This window comes from Centropristis striata, chromosome 16 (assembly GCF_030273125.1).
Source record: "Centropristis striata isolate RG_2023a ecotype Rhode Island chromosome 16, C.striata_1.0, whole genome shotgun sequence".
Classification (NCBI taxonomy): domain Eukaryota; kingdom Metazoa; phylum Chordata; class Actinopteri; order Perciformes; family Serranidae; genus Centropristis; species Centropristis striata.
The window spans coordinates 221,705-240,006 of NC_081532.1; the positions used below are offsets into that span (position 1 = coordinate 221,705).

Below are 18,302 nucleotides of genomic sequence, written 5' to 3' on the forward strand. Positions count from 1 at the left end.
TTTTATCTCATAATTTTGACTTTTTATCTCATAATTATGACTTTTTATCTCATATTTCAGCTTTTTATCTCATAATTTTGACTTTTTATCTCATAATTTCGATTTAAATAATAGTATTTGAGTGTATGAGTATAAGAGATAAATCTAATGAAAACTAGACTGGAAACTAAACTATTGTGAGTCTTGATTTAACAGTCTGACCTTAGAATGATTGAGTGATGGAGATAATTGAACTCCATGAATATGATAATAATTCCTGGTTTATCAGAGAGTTGTGTTGTAGGATGGATGAATGAATCCACCAACAGTCTATAGATCTGTGATGTTTTTGTCCCATCAGAAGGTCCAGTCCCACACCCTGCCTCGGCCCAGAGGGAAGTCCAAGGTGCCCCTACTGAGTCCAGGACCAACAGGGGGCAGCAAAGGATCAGGTAACTTCTGATTCATGGTTCTCTCTCAGTGATAAACCTCTTTAATCTGCAACACTGGGTCCTCCTGATCAATGTTCTCATCATCTAAGAGAGGAGAACTCATCCATCCTGTGGATGTTCTTCACCAAATGATGTTCAAACTGCTCTGTTTGTATTTAAAGGGACATTTAGTGATTTTATTCATCCAGATGCTGAGAAAGTCTGAAGAGATGTCTGATTTATCTGGAATATATATAATATAATATATAATATATAATGGAACCAGATGGAACTCTGGTCAGAAGATCATTCATGGATCTTGTTGTGATTTTAATGCAGGAACTATTATTTCTACCAAACGGTGTTTTTGTATTAGAAACCTGCAAAACTCAAGTTTGATTCAATTAATCGACTAATCGCTGCACGTATACATGGGCAAAATAAAAGATATACAGTACGATGCAAAAGCATGTTTTGATAACTTTTATTTTGAAAAGACAAAAATCCTGTCGATGGTAAAACTAACTCAGTGAGATTAAACTGTAAAGAAAACGTCAATGAGTTCAATGAACTGAACGCTCAGTGATGCTGATACAGTCAGAGATAAAACTGTTAAAAACACAGATTGATCAAATTCTATGTGATCGACCAAATACTTAACGAGCAATAACCGATCATTGATTAATTATTTTGTATCTTACTATGTATTTGATGGGGGGGGTCTTTGTCATTTCTCTCCCTCCATCCTGATCTCTTCTTCTTTCTAACTCTCCCTCCATCCTGATCTCTTCTTTCTAACTCTCCCTCCATCCTAACCCCTCCTCCTCCTCTGTGCCTCCAGGAGGAGCGGTGGATGAGATGGGGATGATGTTGAACAACATAAAGGAAGGAGGAGTTTCTCTGATCGGGAAAGAGCAGCCGTTCACTCACGACCACTTCAGGAAATCCTTCATCCGCCGCAACAAGAACCCCGTCATCAACGAGAAGGCTCACACGCTGCGCGCGCTGCAGAGCACGCTGAAGGTGAGGCGTTCAGGTTCACTTAAAACACGCTGAAGGTGAGGCGTTCAGGTTCACTTACAACACGCTGAAGGTGAGGCGTTCAGGTTCATTTAAAACAGGCTGAAGGTGAGACGTTCAGGTTCGTCTAAAGGGGGGCGGTCTGACCGTCGAAAGGGGGCCGATCTGACCGTCTAAAGGGGGCCGATCTGACCATCTAAAGGGGGCCGATCTGACCATCTAAAGGGGGGCCGATCTGACCGTCGAAAGGGGGCCGATCTGACTGTCTAAAGGGGGGGGGGATCTGACCATCTAAAGGGGGGCCGATCTGACCGTCTAAAGGGGGCCGATCTGACTGTCTAAAGGGGGGCCGATCTGACCGTCTAAAGGGGGGGGGGATCTGACCATCTAAAGGGGGGCCGATCTGACCGTCTAAAGGGGGCCGATCTGACTGTCTAAAGGGGGGCCGATCTGACCGTCTAAAGGGGGCCGATCTGACCGTCGAAAGGGGGCCGATCTGACTGTCTAAAGGGGGGCCGATCTGACCGTCTAAAGGGGGCCGATCTGACCATCTAAAGGGGGGCCGATCTGACCGTCTAAAGGGGGCCGATCTGACCGTCTAAAGGGGGCCGATCTGACCGTCTAAAGGAGGGCCGATCTCACCGTCTAAAGGGGGGCGATCTGACCGTCTAAAGGGGGCCGATCTGACCGTCTAAAAGGGGGCCGATCTGACCATCTAAAGGGGGGCGATCTGACCGTCGAAAGGGGGCCGATCTGACTGTCTAAAGGGGGGCCGATCTGACCGTCTAAAGGGGGCCGATCTGACCATCTAAAGGGGGGCCGATCTGACCGTCTAAAGGGGGCCGATCTGACCGTCTAAAGGGGGCCGATCTGACCGTCTAAAGGAGGGCCGATCTGACCGTCTAAAGGGGGCCGATCTGACCGTCTAAAGGAGGGCCGATCTCACCGTCTAAAGGGGGGCGATCTGACCGTCTAAAGGGGGGCCGATCTGACCGTCTAAAGGGGGCCGATCTGACCGTCTAAAGGAGGGCCGATCTCACCGTCTAAAGGGGGGCGATCCGACCGTCTAAAGGGGGCCGATCTGACCGTCGAAAGGGGGCCGATCTGACCGTCTAAAGGGGGGCGATCTGACCGTCGAAAGGGGGCCGATCTGACCATCTAAAGGGGGGCGATCTGACCGTCTAAAAGGGGGCCGATCTGACCATCTAAAGGGGGGCGATCTGACCGTCGAAAGGGGGCCGATCTGACCATCTAAAGGGGGGCCGATCTGACCGTCGAAAGGGGGCCGATCTGACCGTCTAAAGGGGGGCCGATCTGACCGTCTAAAGGAGGGCCGATCTGACCGTCTAAAGGGGGCCGATCTGACCATCTAAAGGGGGGCCGATCTGACCGTCGAAAGGGGGCCGATCTGACCGTCTAAAGGGGGCCGATCTGACCGTCTAAAGGGGGGCCGATCTAACCGTCTAAAGGGGGCCAATCTGACCGTCTAAAGGGGGCCGATCTGACCGTCTAAAGGGGGGGGATCTGACCGTCTAAAAGGGGGCAGATCTGACCGTCTAAAAGGGGGCGGATCTGACCGTCTAAAGGAGGGCCGATCTCACCGTCTAAAGGGGGGGGATCTGACCGTCTAAAAGGGGGCCGATCTGACCATCTAAAGGGGGGCCAATCTGACCGTCTAAAGGAGGGCCGATCTCACCGTCTAAAGGGGGGGGATCTGACCGTCTAAAAGGGGGCCGATCTGACCGTCTAAAGGAGGGCCGATCTGACTGTCTAAAGGGGGCCAACCTGACCGTCTAAGGGGGGGGTTTGACCGTCTAAAGGGGGGCCGATCTGACCGTCTAAAGTGGGGCCGATCTGACCTTCTGAAGGGGGGGCCGATCTTACCTTCTGAAGGGGGGGCTGATCTGACCGTCTAAAGGGGGGCCAATCTGACCGTCCAAAGGGGGGGGGGGGGATCTGACCGTCTAAAGGGGGGCAAGGCAATGACCACACATCACGTGACTCAGCACCACAAGTGAGAAAATGTCATTGTTTATCTGTTTCTTTATTTTTGTATTATTTATTATTTTCAAGACAGAACACGAAGCGAGGGCGAGAATGGGCATCGAAAATTATTATGTTTTTCTTTTTTTTTTGACTGGCGGCGCCCCTCCAGCAGATGGCGCTCTAGGCGACCCCCTATGTTTCCTATACGTAGCGCCGGCCCCGGGATGGGATAGTTTTGCTAAAAGAATCAGAGGTTTTGTGAATGTTGTGTGAGAAAGGAGTTTTGTGTTTACAATTCTGAGAAAAGGACAAGAGGAGGATTCGTAAAATGTGTTTTAGCAATTGAGAAAAACTGTAAACAATAACAAGTAATGTTTGTTGTTCTCAGACGGTGAGAATCAGGATTATTTTTTAATGTTTGAGTCTCTCTGCTGGTCAGTAAACTCTTTTCTGTCTTCAGGCCAAAGAGGTGGAGCTGCTGCAGATCAACAAGCTGCTGGAGGAGTCGGAGGTGTCAGCTGTAAAGTACCGCCAGTGGAAGGAGCAGAACGAGGAGCTGGTGCAGGAGATCGACAGGCTGGCGTCCCTCAAGGCCTCCGCGGCGCCGGGCGACACGGCAGAGAAGGACACGCCCACCCAGGAGGTCGCCTTGGAAACGGTTGCCAAGGAAACAACCGTCTCGGAGGCTGAGGGAGCCTACAGACTGAGCCTCAGCGACGGGGAGCAGCTAGTGGACGCTGAGCCGTCTGATGTTCTCCTGGAGATCCCTCAGGGTTCTCCACAGGGTTCTCCTCAGGGTTCTCCTCAGGGTTCTCCTCAGGGTTCTCCAGGCTCCAGTCCAATGCTAGAACTCTCTCTGGGATCGCTGCAGGATTCAATAAACGAACAGCTGAGTGAGATGGTGGAGAGTGGAGAGGCGTCTGAGAACTACTTCTACATCTAACTGTCTACTAGAACCAGGAGAACAGATCAAACTCTGTCTACTAGAACCGGGAGAACAGATCTAACTCTGTCTACTAGAACCAGGAGAACAGATCAAACTCTGTCTACTAGAACCAGGAGAACAGATCTAACTCTGTTTACTAGAACCAGGAGAACAGATCTAACTCTGTTTACTAGAACCAGGAGAACAGATCTAACTCTGTTTAGTAGAACCAGGAGAACAGATCTAACTCTGTTCACTAGAACCAGGAGAACAGATCTAACTCTGTTTACTAGAACCAGGAGAACAGATCTAACTCTGTCTACTAGAACCAGGAGAACAGATCTAACAGATCATCACGTCCTCTGAAGACTTTCAGCTTCGTCCAAATTCACATTTGATCTGCACTTTAATCAAGTACGTCAGATTAACACCTCGAGTTCCTCACAACAAACAAATATGACGCGTTTACGACAGAGAAAAGAACAATTTCAAGCCAAGTCTGAGTTCAGTTTGTATTTATGGGCTTCGTTCTTCTAATGAGAGAAACTTTTCTTAGAGTTTGTAATATAATAAGTCATGCCTCTTGTAATGTGATTTTACTATAAATACTGTATGTATTTGTTTATTAAAATTACCTTAATAAAAAGGTATACATTTTAAATATTTTGCACAGAGAATTTGCTTCAGAAACATGTTGATTATTGATTTCATAACCTTCTGGCCCTGTGGAGAACACTGATCATAAATCAGATCTTTATGGCTCCTTAGTGAGAATCCTCCAGTTCTCTGATGTCTGTTCACTGTAATATTGATTGGCTTAATAAAAAGGGAGCGTTATGATCACTGGATGTGTTGTGAAGTTCCTGTAGTGGTTCCATTCAGGAGATGTTCAGGGGGAGATAGAAGGTCAACACTAGAAGTCATGTTAGAACTGGGAACCTGGAGTATAATGCTGGTCTTCCACCAACAGATGTCCCAGTCAGTCCCAGACTAGAAGCTGGAAGTCCTTATAAATCTAGAGTTTTACTGGATCATCTCCATCATTCAGTTTAAGGTCGTAATCTGTTTCATATCAGTCTTTTACTAGTCTTGGGTTGGATCATATCAAACAAAATAAGTCATAAATAACCCATGATTAATGTACGATTAACTAAATGAAAGTTGATAGAGCTGATATATATAATTATTATAATTAAATAGGACATGAATGTATGTGATGAATTCATTTCTAAATGTTCCTTTCCTTTATTCTTTCTTATATCTATTTTTACTGTAAAATAGTCAACTTTCATGTGATAAAAACAGAAACCCTTTTTCCAGCTTTGTGAGGGGCATTTAGTGGCTTTGTCTTCTCCTCTTGTTGTTGTTGTTGTGGTTGTTGTTGTTGTGTCTTTAGATGTGTCTTTAGATGTGAGCAGGTGGAACACCAGAGTTTTACACAAGTCTTTTCCAAATCTTTCCAAATCTTTTGGTGTATAGGGAGCATTAGCAGCTGTAAAAAAACAGAAGCCTGTTGCGTCTGACGTCATATAATTGCGACGGCGACAAGAACAACAACAACAACAAACATGATGGAGGCAGGTCACCTCAGTATATCGGCCTTATCACTGTCCAGTAGAGGTGCAGAACATCTCAGATCACCAGGGGAGAAACCGGGCGGATGGCGCCCCCGTCGGGCTGCAGGAGTCGGGCGGAGGACACCTCGTCTCCGTAGAGTGACGTCACGGACCGTCAGAACCATCTGAGTGTCTGGAGGTTCAGACTGAGATCATCTGTCCAAATGAGACCTGAAACTACCTCCAGAAGGTGGTTTCAATCTGGTCTGCAAAAATCTGATTTCATGTGATTTGTGACGTTTCAGACTTCAAAAGAGCGATCCAGTTCCAGTCTGGATGGGCTGAAAATCAGACTGGCTGTTAGTCTGACCGAGGCCTCACTCCCCTCTCATCTCAGATCAGTTCATCAGTTCATTCCCTTCACCTGGTTCCCTGCTCGTCTCCTCACCTGCAGGCCGTTCCCTCATTAGTTCCTCAGTATTTATACTGGTCCACTTCCACTGGTTCTCTGTATTTATACTGGTCCACTTCCACTGGTTCTCTGTATTTATACTGGTCCACTTCCACTGGTTCTCTGCCAGATGGTCTTGTGTTTCACCAAGCCTTCCAGCATTCTCTTGTCTGTTTCTGCCTGATCTTCCTGTCATTTCCTGTCATTAAATATAACTGGAAAATGTTGTTGAAATAAAAAAATACAAAAACACAAAGTCATTATGGGGTGTAAATGTAGAATGAAAAAACTATTTCATTAAGTGAGTAATATAAGAGAAAGTGAAGTTGTCTGAATGCTGTCTAGTGTTACAGCACACAGTGTTTTATTGCTGCAGGTTGAAGAGACTGACAGAAATTATTCACAAAATAAAACTGAATTTTAAAGCCATACTTGTTCTTCTGAAGTGTGAACTGGCAAAATTCATTTTAATCTCTGCATGAATCCATTTTCTAACTCATTTTAATCTCCTCTCTGCTGGTGTTTCTATTCTTTGTGTCCTGAACCACGACAGTGACTCACCTTTCTACCATTTAATAATAATATATTGATCTTATTGAACTCCAGTTCTTTCAATCAGGAGAATAACAGTGATGACGAGTCAAGGTGAGAACTGAAATGTTTCAACGGCTCATCGGGTCGTGATCTGTTCACATAACGAGGCTTTTTATCATTAATGACGTCAGAGTCTTTAACCCTTTAATACACAACATGGTCTAAAGTCACCCCACTGAGTTTTATATTCTATATCTTCACAAAAAATTAATTTCATCATTCAGTATTCCAGGTTTTCCTCAAATATCTTGTTTTTGATCATCATACATCCTAATTTTTTGTTTTCATTTCTTACTTTTTGAATAAAAACAGAAGGTGTTTATATGTTGTCACCAATTTAAAACCTGATAAAGAAAACACAAATATTAACCATCCTGTTTTGATAAATTGTTGTTTTTCCAATGTAAATTATTATTTGGTGGCTCTAATAAGTCTCAAATGTTAAAATATGTGATTTTCCAATGTAACCTGGTGGTTCTAACAACTCTTTTAAAGTTAAACCTTCAAAATAAGACAAACATAGTTACACATATACTCACATTGTTCATTTAGTGAATCACTTTTTGTATCAATATGCTTCTAATGCACAAGGTCATTTTAGACCCATGTGTGTAAACTTATATAATGATCTGTTGTAATAAAAATAAAAGATATTCAAACACACAGCCAGTATTTTATTTGTGTCTTGTGTGTTTAGCGTAACAATTTTAGATATTTTGTGTCTTTTTTTAGTTATTTTGTGTCTTTTTTTGGTCATTTTGGGTATTTTTTTAGTCATTTTGTATCTTTTTTAGTCCTTTAGTCCAACATAAAATGTGATTTTGAATCTTTTTCTTTTACTTTCAAAACACTATCATGCTCAATAAAGAATTTTAAATGTTGCAAATGTGACCAAAGGTGACAGAGATAACATATAAGAGGGTTGCATCCATTTTTGACCCATGTTGTGCATTAGAAGGTGTTTATATGTTGAGCATCAAAAGGTTAAAGAGCTTTTATTCTGTTTTATTCTATATTAGTCTGTTCTGTTTGTATCTCAGTGTCAGGACACAGCAACATGTTGTTGAAATGTTTTATTCAGTGCAGTCTGAACACACAGGAACAAGTTGACAGCAATGAATCATTTACAAAGAACAAACAACAGCCTGTTCTTCATCATCCTCCTCCTCCTCAGTGAAACATCTTAGAGATTTATCCTGCCAGGCTGAGGCAGATCATTCAGAATGCATTTACACTAATCTGACTTCTCAAATTGGTCTTTTTTGTTGCTCGCAGTGACTCGAATGAGAAAATATTCAAAGCTGATTTGAAATACTTACAGAGAAAATGATTCATGATTGTTCTCTCCACTTCAAAGAAACATATTTCAGAAAGAAAACAGGATTTTAAAGTAAAACTTTCAGGAGAACGGCCGTGCCTCCAATTATCTTTTGTCAAGAACATGAGTTAATTATTTAGTTATCTCAATTAGAGCTGCAACTAACGATTATTATCATTATGGATTAATCTGTTGATCATTTAAAGGATTAATGGATTAGTTGTTTGGTGAATAAAATGTATAAAAAGAGTGTTTCCAAACCACAAGATGACGTCCTCAAATCTCTTGTTTTGTCCACAAACCAAAGAGATATTCAGTTTATTGTCATAAAGGAACAAAGAAACCAGAAATATTCACATTGAAGAAGCTGAAATCAGAGAATTTGGACTTATTGTCTTTAAAAAACTGCTCAAACCAATTATTGGATTATCAAAACGTTGATGATTAATTTAGTAATCGATTATTGTTCCATTAATCGATTCATTGTTGCGGCTCTAGTCTAAAGATCATGAAGCTCGTGTTCTCACTAACAGGATAATTCATGTTGATTCTCAGGAAAAGAAGAGGTTGATTTCTCAGGATAACAAGATCATTTATCACAAAAAAGCAACTTAACAGTTTGTAAGATGACATCTATACATGCTGGCATGGCTCTGCTGAGCATTATAAACAGCCTAATGAGAGAGAAAAGCCTTTGTTTTATTGTGAAAATGAAATAATGAACTGTGACTTTGAGATATTTGCATTAAAAGAATGCTAATGGAAGCATGGCCGTCTGGTAATAAACCACAGATGAAGTTTAAATGTGCAGTGGTTTTTACTGTAACATCACCGAAGCAACTCATGATTTATCACAAATATTTTACATTTCACAGTTTTGTTCGGACACAAAGAATGTGGCGCTTGTTGCTGACGGTCGAAGGCTTCGATGTGAAAGGCAGCACAGAGAGTCATGTGACTACATGGAGCAGTAAAGGCAGCAGGAACTTGAGCTCTTTCAACCAGAATGAACAATCACTGTAATGTATGAACCATCACTTTGTATTTTACAGGCCAACATGTTTCAGGTGGTTCCATCCATCATGTTCCACCACCAAACAGTCCACCAGTCAGGTTTAAACAGTCACTTATCATCTGACTTGGTTCTGTGGTTGGCAGATTGATCAGCTGATGAGTTGGAGGAGACTTTAGAGGGATGGTTCAGGTTTCTTTAAAGAGGAGTTGTACGAGCTATTTATCCATTAATCAGTGTAATATCTGCAGTAGATGCAGCTGGTGTTTTTCAGTCTGGAGGAGCAGCAGAACTAATAGTTATCAAATGTTATGGATGGAGGCAGCAGCAGTAAAACAACCATTTCTGATGTTATCAGACCTTCAGATTCACGTTATGAGCCTTTAATACACCTGGTTCATGGTTTAGTAAACCAGGAGAATGAGCCTTTATTAGCCTCAAACACCTGGTTCATGGTTTAGTAAACCAGGAGAATGAGCCTTTATTAGCCTCAAACACCTGGTTCATGGTTTAGTAAACCAGGAGAATGAGCCTTTTTAGCCTCAAACACCTGGTTCATGGTTACTGGTGGCCTGCTCCACCTACTGGTAGGTGGAGCAGGCCACCAGTAAACCAGCTGTAGGAGCCTTTAATAGCCTCATACAGCTGGTTTATAAGTGGCCTGCTCCACCTACTGGTAGGTGCAGTTGTTGTTTTGTTGATTTCACTTTCACATTGGTTAGATTTTGGCACCAAATATGTGGCTGTTTGGAATAAATACCTTACAAATGTCACGATACAGGATACAAGAATGACTTTAACTATAACTACATCATTATTTTTAGGGAAAATGACGATGATTTTGATTAAAAAGCTCTCAAAAAACTCTCCATACTATAATATGATAAAAAAAGGTTTAAAAAATGGTCATAATGTCCAAAAATGCCTTAAAAAAACGCTTTAAATCGTAGCTGATCGTGGTCATAGTATAGTCCAAAAATGTTTTAAAACAACAACAACAACAACAAAATAAACAAATAAAAAGTAATATTATAGTATGTCAAAAAATGTCAAAATATGGTTGTTCTGTTGTTTGTCCTGTTTAATGTATTAGAGCATAATGTGGCCAGAAATGACAGAAAAAAACAGATTATGTGATGTCCAAAAAACTGAAAAAAGTCATACTATAATATGTTGATTTTTGTCAAATGGTCAAACTTTAAAATGCCTAAACATGCTTGAAATTGGTCGATTTTAGTCTGTTGATACATGTGGTAGTATAGTTTGTCCAAAAATAGCAGAAAAACTCCAGATTATGGGATGTCCAAAAATGTGACTTTACTTTTACTTAACCACTAGAGGGCAGCACATAACAATAAACGTTAATACAGCAGACAGTGAATGCACCACAGTCAACCTGTGGAGCAGGGCCGGTCCTGTGGGGGGCCCAAAGTAACTAAATACCAGAGTTACTAAATACCAGAGTAACTAGTTGGTCGTTGTTGTTTTTTTTACAAAATCCACTATAGTATGACCTTTTCAACATTTTTGGATATCCCATAATCTGGTGTTTTTCACTCTTATTTGAGTGAGTGAGTGAGTGAGTGAGTGAGTGAGTAGTCACTTGGTACCTACTAGTACAATATTACTAGTTAATTTGGTAAGAAATCTTGTGTCTTTTTTCAAGGCATTTATTTGTGGTGGCGCTGCCTCCTCTTGCCTCTGCGTATAGCCGGACCACTGTGGACCTACTAGTAGATGGACCAGACCTCTATTAAAGACTGTGGACCTACTAGTAGGTGGACCAGACCTCTTCTAAAGACTGGGGACATGCTGTCCTCCATCTACTGCAGGTTAAACATGGACCACTGTGGACCTACTAGTAGGTGGACCAGGCCTCTATTAAAGACTGGGGACATGCTGTCCACCATCTACTGCAGGTTAAACTTGATCATGGCTGATTTACTCTTACAACCCGTCTTTTAAGATCCAAACTATCCCTTTATCCCTCCAAGTATTTATAGTATGAGGTTCTAACAGCTGACTTCGTAGACGTCCGTGTCCGGCTTGTTGGTGATCTCTGGACATGAGGGGTAGGCGGGGCAGACCGGGAGCTTGGGGCAGGACGGGCAGGTGGGGTATCTGGGTCGTTTGAAGCTGAAGAGCAGAGCTCCGCCCCCCACCACCTGCAGACAGGACCCCAGCCAGCCGAAGTAGAGCGACCCCGCGGGGCGCAGGCTGAGCGGGGGGAACCTGGGGTTGTTGATCACGTGGTTGGGGTCTGCCATGCCCAGGCTGGTCAGGTTGTGGGTGTAGACCCCCAGAGCGGTGAGGCTGAGCAGCCCGGCCATCACCACCAGCAGCCCGCCTGTCGCCGCCACGCCCCTCAGGGGGACGTCCGTCCAGCAGCGGACCCCGATGCACGCCAGGACGATGCCGGTGCCGCACAGGAACAGCGAGGTGAGGACCAGACCCTGGGCCAGGCGGACCCGGGGGTCCCTCTGATAAGGACCGGCCACCGGCCAGCACTGCTTCAGCTCAGAGTGCTCCACCTGCAGGCAGCTCTCCCAGAGTCCGTCAGAGCGCAGGAGGAGCAGCGCCTCCATCGACCCGGACTTCAGCCCCGAGCCTTTTACTCCGGTCCGGAGAAAGAAGGAGCCGGGCCCCGCCATGCTGAGACGGGCCTGACCCTCCCTCCACTGGGGGGTGATGGCAGCAGTGAAGACCAGGACCAGACCCAGAGGGGCGAAGACGATCCCCATCACCATGGAGGCGGGAGTGTGCATCATAGGGGGGCGACCCTGGTTCTGAAGGAAAACTATCAATCCGGATCACTGATTAGTCAAAATAAATCATGGCAGCTGCTCCGTGTCTGTCCTCACAGCTCTCCAGAGAAAAGAAACAGGACGGTAGCTGCTCCTCCAGACGGGATCTGATTATATTCTGTCGGTGTTGTGGAGATACTCACAACTGCCTGGACCTGGAAGAGACAATATGATCAAATCTGTTGTTTCTCAGTGTTAAATCCAGTCAGAAATATGTCCTTTGACGAGACACGCCCAATTTAAACTTAACTCTTTGATGCACAACATGGTCTTAAGTGACCTGACCTAAGTTTTTATTTTCTATATCTTTACAATAAATTAATTTCATCATTCAGTATTGCAGGTTTTCCTCAAATAACTTGTTTTTGATCAGCATACATCCTAATTTTTTTTTTCATTTCTTACTTTTTGAATAAAAACCATATTTATCACTACTCTTCTTATGCACAAGGTCATTTCTGACCCATGTTGTGCATTAGAAGGTGTTTATATGTTGTCACCAATTTAAAACCTGACAAAGAAGGCACAAATATTAACTATCCTATTTTGTTAAATTGGTGTTTTTACAATGGAAATTATTTGGTGGCTCTAATAAGTCTCAGATGTTAAAACATGTGATTTTCCAATGTAATCTGGTGATTCTAACAACTCTTTTAAAGTTAAACCTTCAAAACAAGACAAACATGGTTAAAAAAAAGATATTCAAACACACAGCCAGCATGAAATAACATGGGGAATGAATGAGGGTCATTTTTTACCCATGTTGTGCATTAGAAGGTGTTTATATGTCGTGCATCAAAGGGTTAAAATCAGCACAAAAACAATCTTCATCCCTTACCTCTTTGTGGAAACTCTCCTCTCGTTAAGCTGCAGACTCTTCATCGTGACAGTCTGAGTGAGAGAAGAAGAAGAAGAAGAGTGAGAGGAGAAAGTGTCCGTCAGGTGGAAGTGATGGAGAAGAGAAAATCAAAGATGTGAAGCGGAGCAGAAACAAGCTGCAGCATCAGAGACAGCAGGAGGAAGTCTGGCTTCGCTGGACGGGAAGAGAGTGAGCGGTCGATGTCTGTCTCTGTTGCTAGGATACGCTAACCTGGCCAGCCTCAACATGACAGTGTGTGTGTGTGTGTGTCTTTATTTATCACCAGCCCTATTAGACTGCTGTCTAAACAGGATCACCTTGAGTGCACAATGGTTGGTATGCTTCACATCATCTCTTCATCTGTGTGTGTGTGTGTGTGTGTGTGTGTGTGCGTGCGTGCGTGCGTGTGTGTGTGTGTGTACTTGTACTTGTACTTTTACTTGTACTCCAATCATAGTGAGGACCAGAATTTGTTCTTAACCCTTTGGAGTTTGGGGCTATTTTGTTGGTTTTGAACTCCTTTTCATTCTGCTTGTATATAAACCACTTAAAAATATTTACCATGACGTGTTCGTTTTCAGCACAACCTCACCTATATGACCTGATTATTATTTTTTTCATTTTGACTTACTGGATCAACATTTTGAACACAAGAAAAAAACACACACAAAAAAAACACAAAACCAAGGTTGGGGTCAGGGTTGGGGTAAGGTTTAAAGTGGAGAAGGGGTGGCAAAACAGGAGGCCCGTTTTGCCACATGCTCTGGCTCAGGCTATTTCTTATTTGGTTAGCTTGTTAGGGTTGGGGTTAGGTTGTTAGGGTTGGGGTTAAATTGTTAGGGTTGGGGTTAGGTTGTTAGGGTTGGGGTTAGGTTGTTAATGTTGGGGTTAGGTGGTTATGGTTGGGGTTAGGTTGTTAGGGTTGGGGTTAGGTTGTTAGGGTTGGGGTTAGGTTGTTAGGGTTGGGGTTAGGTTGTTAGGGTTGGGGTTAGGTGGTTAGGGTTGGGGTTAGGTTGTTAGGGTTGGGGTTAGGTGGTTAGGGTTGGGGTTAGGTTGTTAGGGTTGGGGTTAGGTTGTTAGGGTTGGGGTAAGGTTGTTAGGGTTGGGGTAAGGTTGTTAGGGTTGGGGTAAGGTTGTTAGGGTTGGGGTTAGGTTGTTAGGGTTGGGGTTAGGTTGTTAGGGTTGGGGTAAGGTTGTTAGGGTTGGGGTAAGGTTGTTAGGGTTGGGGTAAGGTTGTTAGGGTTGGGGTTAGGTTGTTAGGGTTGAGGTTAGGTGGTTAGGGTTGGGGTAAGGTTGTTAGGGTTGGGGTAAGGTTGTTAGGGTTGGGGTTAGGTTGTTAGGGTTGGGGTTAGGTGGTTAGGGTTGGGGTTAGGTTGTTAGGGTTGGGGTAAGGTTGTTATGGTTGGGGTTAGGTTGTTAGGGTTGGGGTTAGGTTGTTAGGGTTGGGGTTAGGTGGTTAGGGTTGGGGTAAGGTTGTTAGGGTTGGGGTTAGGTTGTTACGGTTGGGGTTAGGTTGTTAGGGTTGGGGTTAAGTTGTTAGGTGGTTAGGGTTGTGGGTTGGGGCATTCAGTTGTGATGATTAAGTTTAGGGGTCTAGGGAATGCATTTGATGAATACAGAGTCCTCACAATGATAGAAGGACAAGGGTGTGCGTGTGTGTGTGTGTGTGTGTGTGTGTGTGTGCAGGGAGGTGTGTTGTTGTTTTCTCAGAGTGTCAGTTGATGGTAGCTGTGACCTTGGAAGAATTCAGAGTTGTTAGTAATTATGTCAGAGTCGATCATCTACAGCGTCTCAGTCCGCACGATGAAAGGATGAAAGGAAGAAAGAAAGAGAGAAAGAAAGAAAGAAAGAAAGAAAACCCTCTGGGACGAACACAAAACAACTTGTGACTCACACAGACACACAAACACTATCAGCAACAATCAGAATTCAACTCTGTCCAACAAACACACAGCAGAGATAATACCATGATAATACCATGATAATACCATGATAATATATTGATAATACCATGATAATACCATGATAATACCATGATAATATATTGATAATACCATGATAATACCATGATAATATATTGATAATACGATGATAATATGATGATAATATGATGACGTCTGTGATGTGGAAAAACCAACATTAGTTCATCTTTGTTACAGATGTTACGGTCACAAACTGTGACACACTTTTGGTGCTTTTTTTTTTTACTTTGTTAATAAAACGAATCGTACCACTTTATATTAGGGAACACATATTCAACATGAATTAGTTGCTTATTAGCATGCAAAAGTTTTCCCTCAATAACCTCAGAATTATTGATTATTAGCAGTAAGTAAGGAAGTTGTTGTATATGAGTTATGATCTTAATATGCTTTACTTTGTATGGACTTTATAATCTCTACATAGCGGTGAAGGTAACCATGGAAACTGCTAATAGCAAACACCTTCTCCAGACCTTTGACTGACTGGTGGCTTTTGACAAAAAGTTGAGTAAGTGAGTGGAATAACAAACTGAAATAAAATAAATAAATTGAAAATTAAAGTAATTTTATTGTAGCAAAAAAAAAAACACAACAAAAAAATGACAACATTGTACAAACAACAAAATAAAAACAGATATGTGATTCAATATGATTCATATAGATTTAATCATACAGAATTGGAACAAACCATATTTGTAACATATTTACAAGACATATAATAAATAATCTCCGTGTTGTTGAATGAGGCAGGTTCAGTTAATAGAGGATGGTGGAAAATGTTTATTTTATTAGCCAAATATCAGCAATATTTGTTCTGGTGGAGTATTGACAGGGCGTTCAGTCTGCATGAATTAAATTAGTAAATCTTATCTAATAACTGATCAGATATTTCTGTAAATGTCTCTGGTGGGAGTCTGACATTTAAACCGGATGATCACATTTCAAGGTCATTTAATTTAGAAAAGATCAAAGACAATCGAGTGGGAATCAGTCTGAGAATAGACGAGGAATATTTACTGGAATAAATTAAGTAAATCAATAAACAGAAGAGAAATGTTCCACCAGATGTTGCATGAATGTACACTCCAAAAAACATGAAGCTCACCAAGTATTTTCTTCTTCTTGAGTATAATTCACCTACTGACCATAGCTTCATGTGCTTATATAATTGTTAGTATTATTATTATGTGGTTATTTAATTATCTTATTGTTTAAAGACTTGTTCATGTATGTGTTTTCTTGTCATTTGTTGTGTTTTTTTTATGTGTGCTTTTTGTATTTTTGGTGTGTTTTTTGTGTTTTTATGTGTTTTTTGTAATTTTTTATTCTGTTTTTTTAGTTGTTTGTTTAAGTTTTTGTATGTTTGTGAGGTTTTTGTATTGTTTGTCTGTTTTTATGTGTTTTTATATGTGTTTTCTTATAATTTGTTGTGTTTTTTCTGTGTTTTTCTGTACATTTTTTGTAATTTTTTTGTATTTTTTGTGTTTTGTGTGTTTTGTGTGTTTTTTTGTAATTTTTTGGTCATTTTTGTGTGGGTTTTTTTGTGTTCAAAATGTTGATCCAGTAAGTCAAAATGAATGTCATATAGGTGAGGTTGTGCTGAAAAAACTGATATCAACATGGCATGGTAAACATCTTTTAAGTGTATTATACAGAATGAAAAAGAGTCAAAAACCAACAAATTAGCCAAAAACTCCAAAGGGTTAAAGGATGATTTAAACGCCTCGGTGACTTCCTCTGATGCTCTGATCTGTTGTGATGAAGAGGAGCAACGAAGGACGTAAACATCTGCAGAGAGCCAGAAAGAGACTCGCCATGAATAGAAAATGAAGAATCTACTGCAGAGTTATTAATAGCCTGAAGATTCTCCTCATGCAGACAGACAGACAGAGAGAGACAGACAGACAGACAGACAGACAGACAGGCAGAGAGAGAGACAGACAGACAGACAGACAGGAGGACAAACAGGCAGACAGACAGAGACCTGTCTTACCGTTCAGGAGGTTGCCGTTTCTCTCTGCTGCTCTTCGTCTCGTCTGGATGAATAACATGTTTCTCTCAGCAGCAGATGGTGCAGCCTCCTCTTCATCACTGCTGCTCTTCATCCTCAGCAGCTCCTCACCGTCTGCTCCTCCTCTCTGTTTGTCCTCCTTTTCTGTTTTCTGTCTGCTGCCTCGCTGCGTCCACAGCTGTCTGCCTCTCTGTCTCACCTTCTGTGTGTGTGTGTGTGTGTGTTTGTGTGTGTGTGTGTGTGTGTGTGTGTGTGTGTGTGTGTGTGTGTGTTTGTGTGTGTGTGTGTGTGTGTGTGCACTGCAAAAACTGAAATCTAAGTCAGATGAATTATCTTAGATCAAGGGGATATATTCTTATTTTTTGTCTGATAAGATAATTAGGGATCGGTGTGCTATTACTTTTTTCTACGGAACACAAATTTTCCGCCGTCGTAATTTCGCCTAGAGACTCCATTTAAACTTTAAACAGTAGACACAAGTCTTGTGTATCGGTGTATTAATCCACGTTTCGATAGGTCATATAGTTTTTTATCAATCCCTGTTCAATGACCATGATCATTTTTGGAGAAATTCTGAGATTATAATGGGTGTGTATTGCACGGAATGTTGGTGTCACAGTGTGTGACATCATCGCCAGAGTGTAGAGGGAGAGAAAAAACTGTCAAAAAATAAATTTGAAAACTGCGCTCCAGGCCGCAAATTCCACTCTACAGAAATAATTTATACATAGAAACGTAGGAAAATTAGTCTTCTCCCTCACAATCCTCTGGTAAAGCTGTCAGAGTTATAGTTTGGGCGTAGGACGCACAGATGATCCACCAACACCACCAACAGCCTCATTGGCTCCCATATTAAAAACACAGGAAGATTTCTGAAAAAGGGAGATGTAAAAGTTTTTTTAGATCGCTCTAACAAAGCTATTTCTTCATTTTTCTTTAAATAAACATATGTAGACGTTCAGGAAGAACTCAGGACGCTCAAAGTGAAGTCGGATCAATGATAGGTATTATGGTTTTGCCAAAAATGCTTTCTGTTCGAGGCCAGAAATTCCTACAGCGGCAGTTAATTCTGTTGATTACTCTGCTCTGATTGGGTTAGGGTTAGAAAAATATATATAATTCTCTCGATTACCTTTCAAGGTTTTCATATATTGTGTCACAAAATTATTTCACTTGAACTATTTTCAGTTATATCATCTGTATGGTCTCACATGTTTTTGTTGAGAAAAGCAACAAAGTTGGGGGGAAAAAAATAATAAAAAAGCATAAACAGTGGCAAGAAAAGTAAGTTATTGCTGCCAAAGGAGGTTCCACCAGTTATTAAATCCAAGAGTTCACTTACTTCTTCCACCAGAACTATGAATGTTTAATGGA

The 18,302-nt window shown here is 42.0% G+C and overlaps 2 protein-coding genes across 3 annotated transcripts in view; one reads left to right on the top strand and one right to left on the bottom strand.

Annotated features, from left to right (window-relative positions):
* cnksr1 (connector enhancer of kinase suppressor of Ras 1) overlaps nt 1–5,663 on the top strand; it is a 55,212-nt gene extending 49,549 nt beyond the window's left edge. Inside the window, exons 19-21 of the mRNA XM_059352594.1 lie at nt 341–431; nt 1,252–1,433; nt 3,877–5,663. Coding sequence (XP_059208577.1) covers nt 341–431; nt 1,252–1,433; nt 3,877–4,359 — 756 coding nt within the window. The 3' untranslated portion in view covers nt 4,360–5,663. The remainder of the gene's footprint in view (nt 1–340; nt 432–1,251; nt 1,434–3,876) is intronic.
* Nucleotides 5,664–10,799: 5,136 nt separating this feature from the next.
* cldn23l (claudin 23-like) lies at nt 10,800–17,074 on the bottom strand. Of its 2 annotated transcripts, XM_059352612.1 has the most exons (3): nt 16,911–17,074; nt 12,915–12,967; nt 10,800–12,231 (listed from the first exon to the last, which is right to left on the bottom strand). In XM_059352612.1, the coding sequence occupies exon 3, from the start codon at nt 12,038–12,040 to the stop codon at nt 11,285–11,287; it is 756 nt and encodes a 251-aa protein (XP_059208595.1). In that variant the 5' UTR covers nt 12,041–12,231; nt 12,915–12,967; nt 16,911–17,074; the 3' UTR covers nt 10,800–11,284. The 2 variants fall into 2 exon arrangements, with proteins under 2 accessions (XP_059208595.1, XP_059208594.1); XM_059352611.1 differs by lacking the exon at nt 16,911–17,074 and having other exon boundaries at nt 12,915–13,087.
* Nucleotides 17,075–18,302: the final 1,228 nt, after the last annotated feature.

Bases quoted from the DNA above. Each gene is read 5' to 3' on its own strand.
- cldn23l (XM_059352612.1), bottom strand. From the start codon at position 12,040: ATGATGCACACTCCCGCCTCCATGGTGATGGGGATCGTCTTCGCCCCT.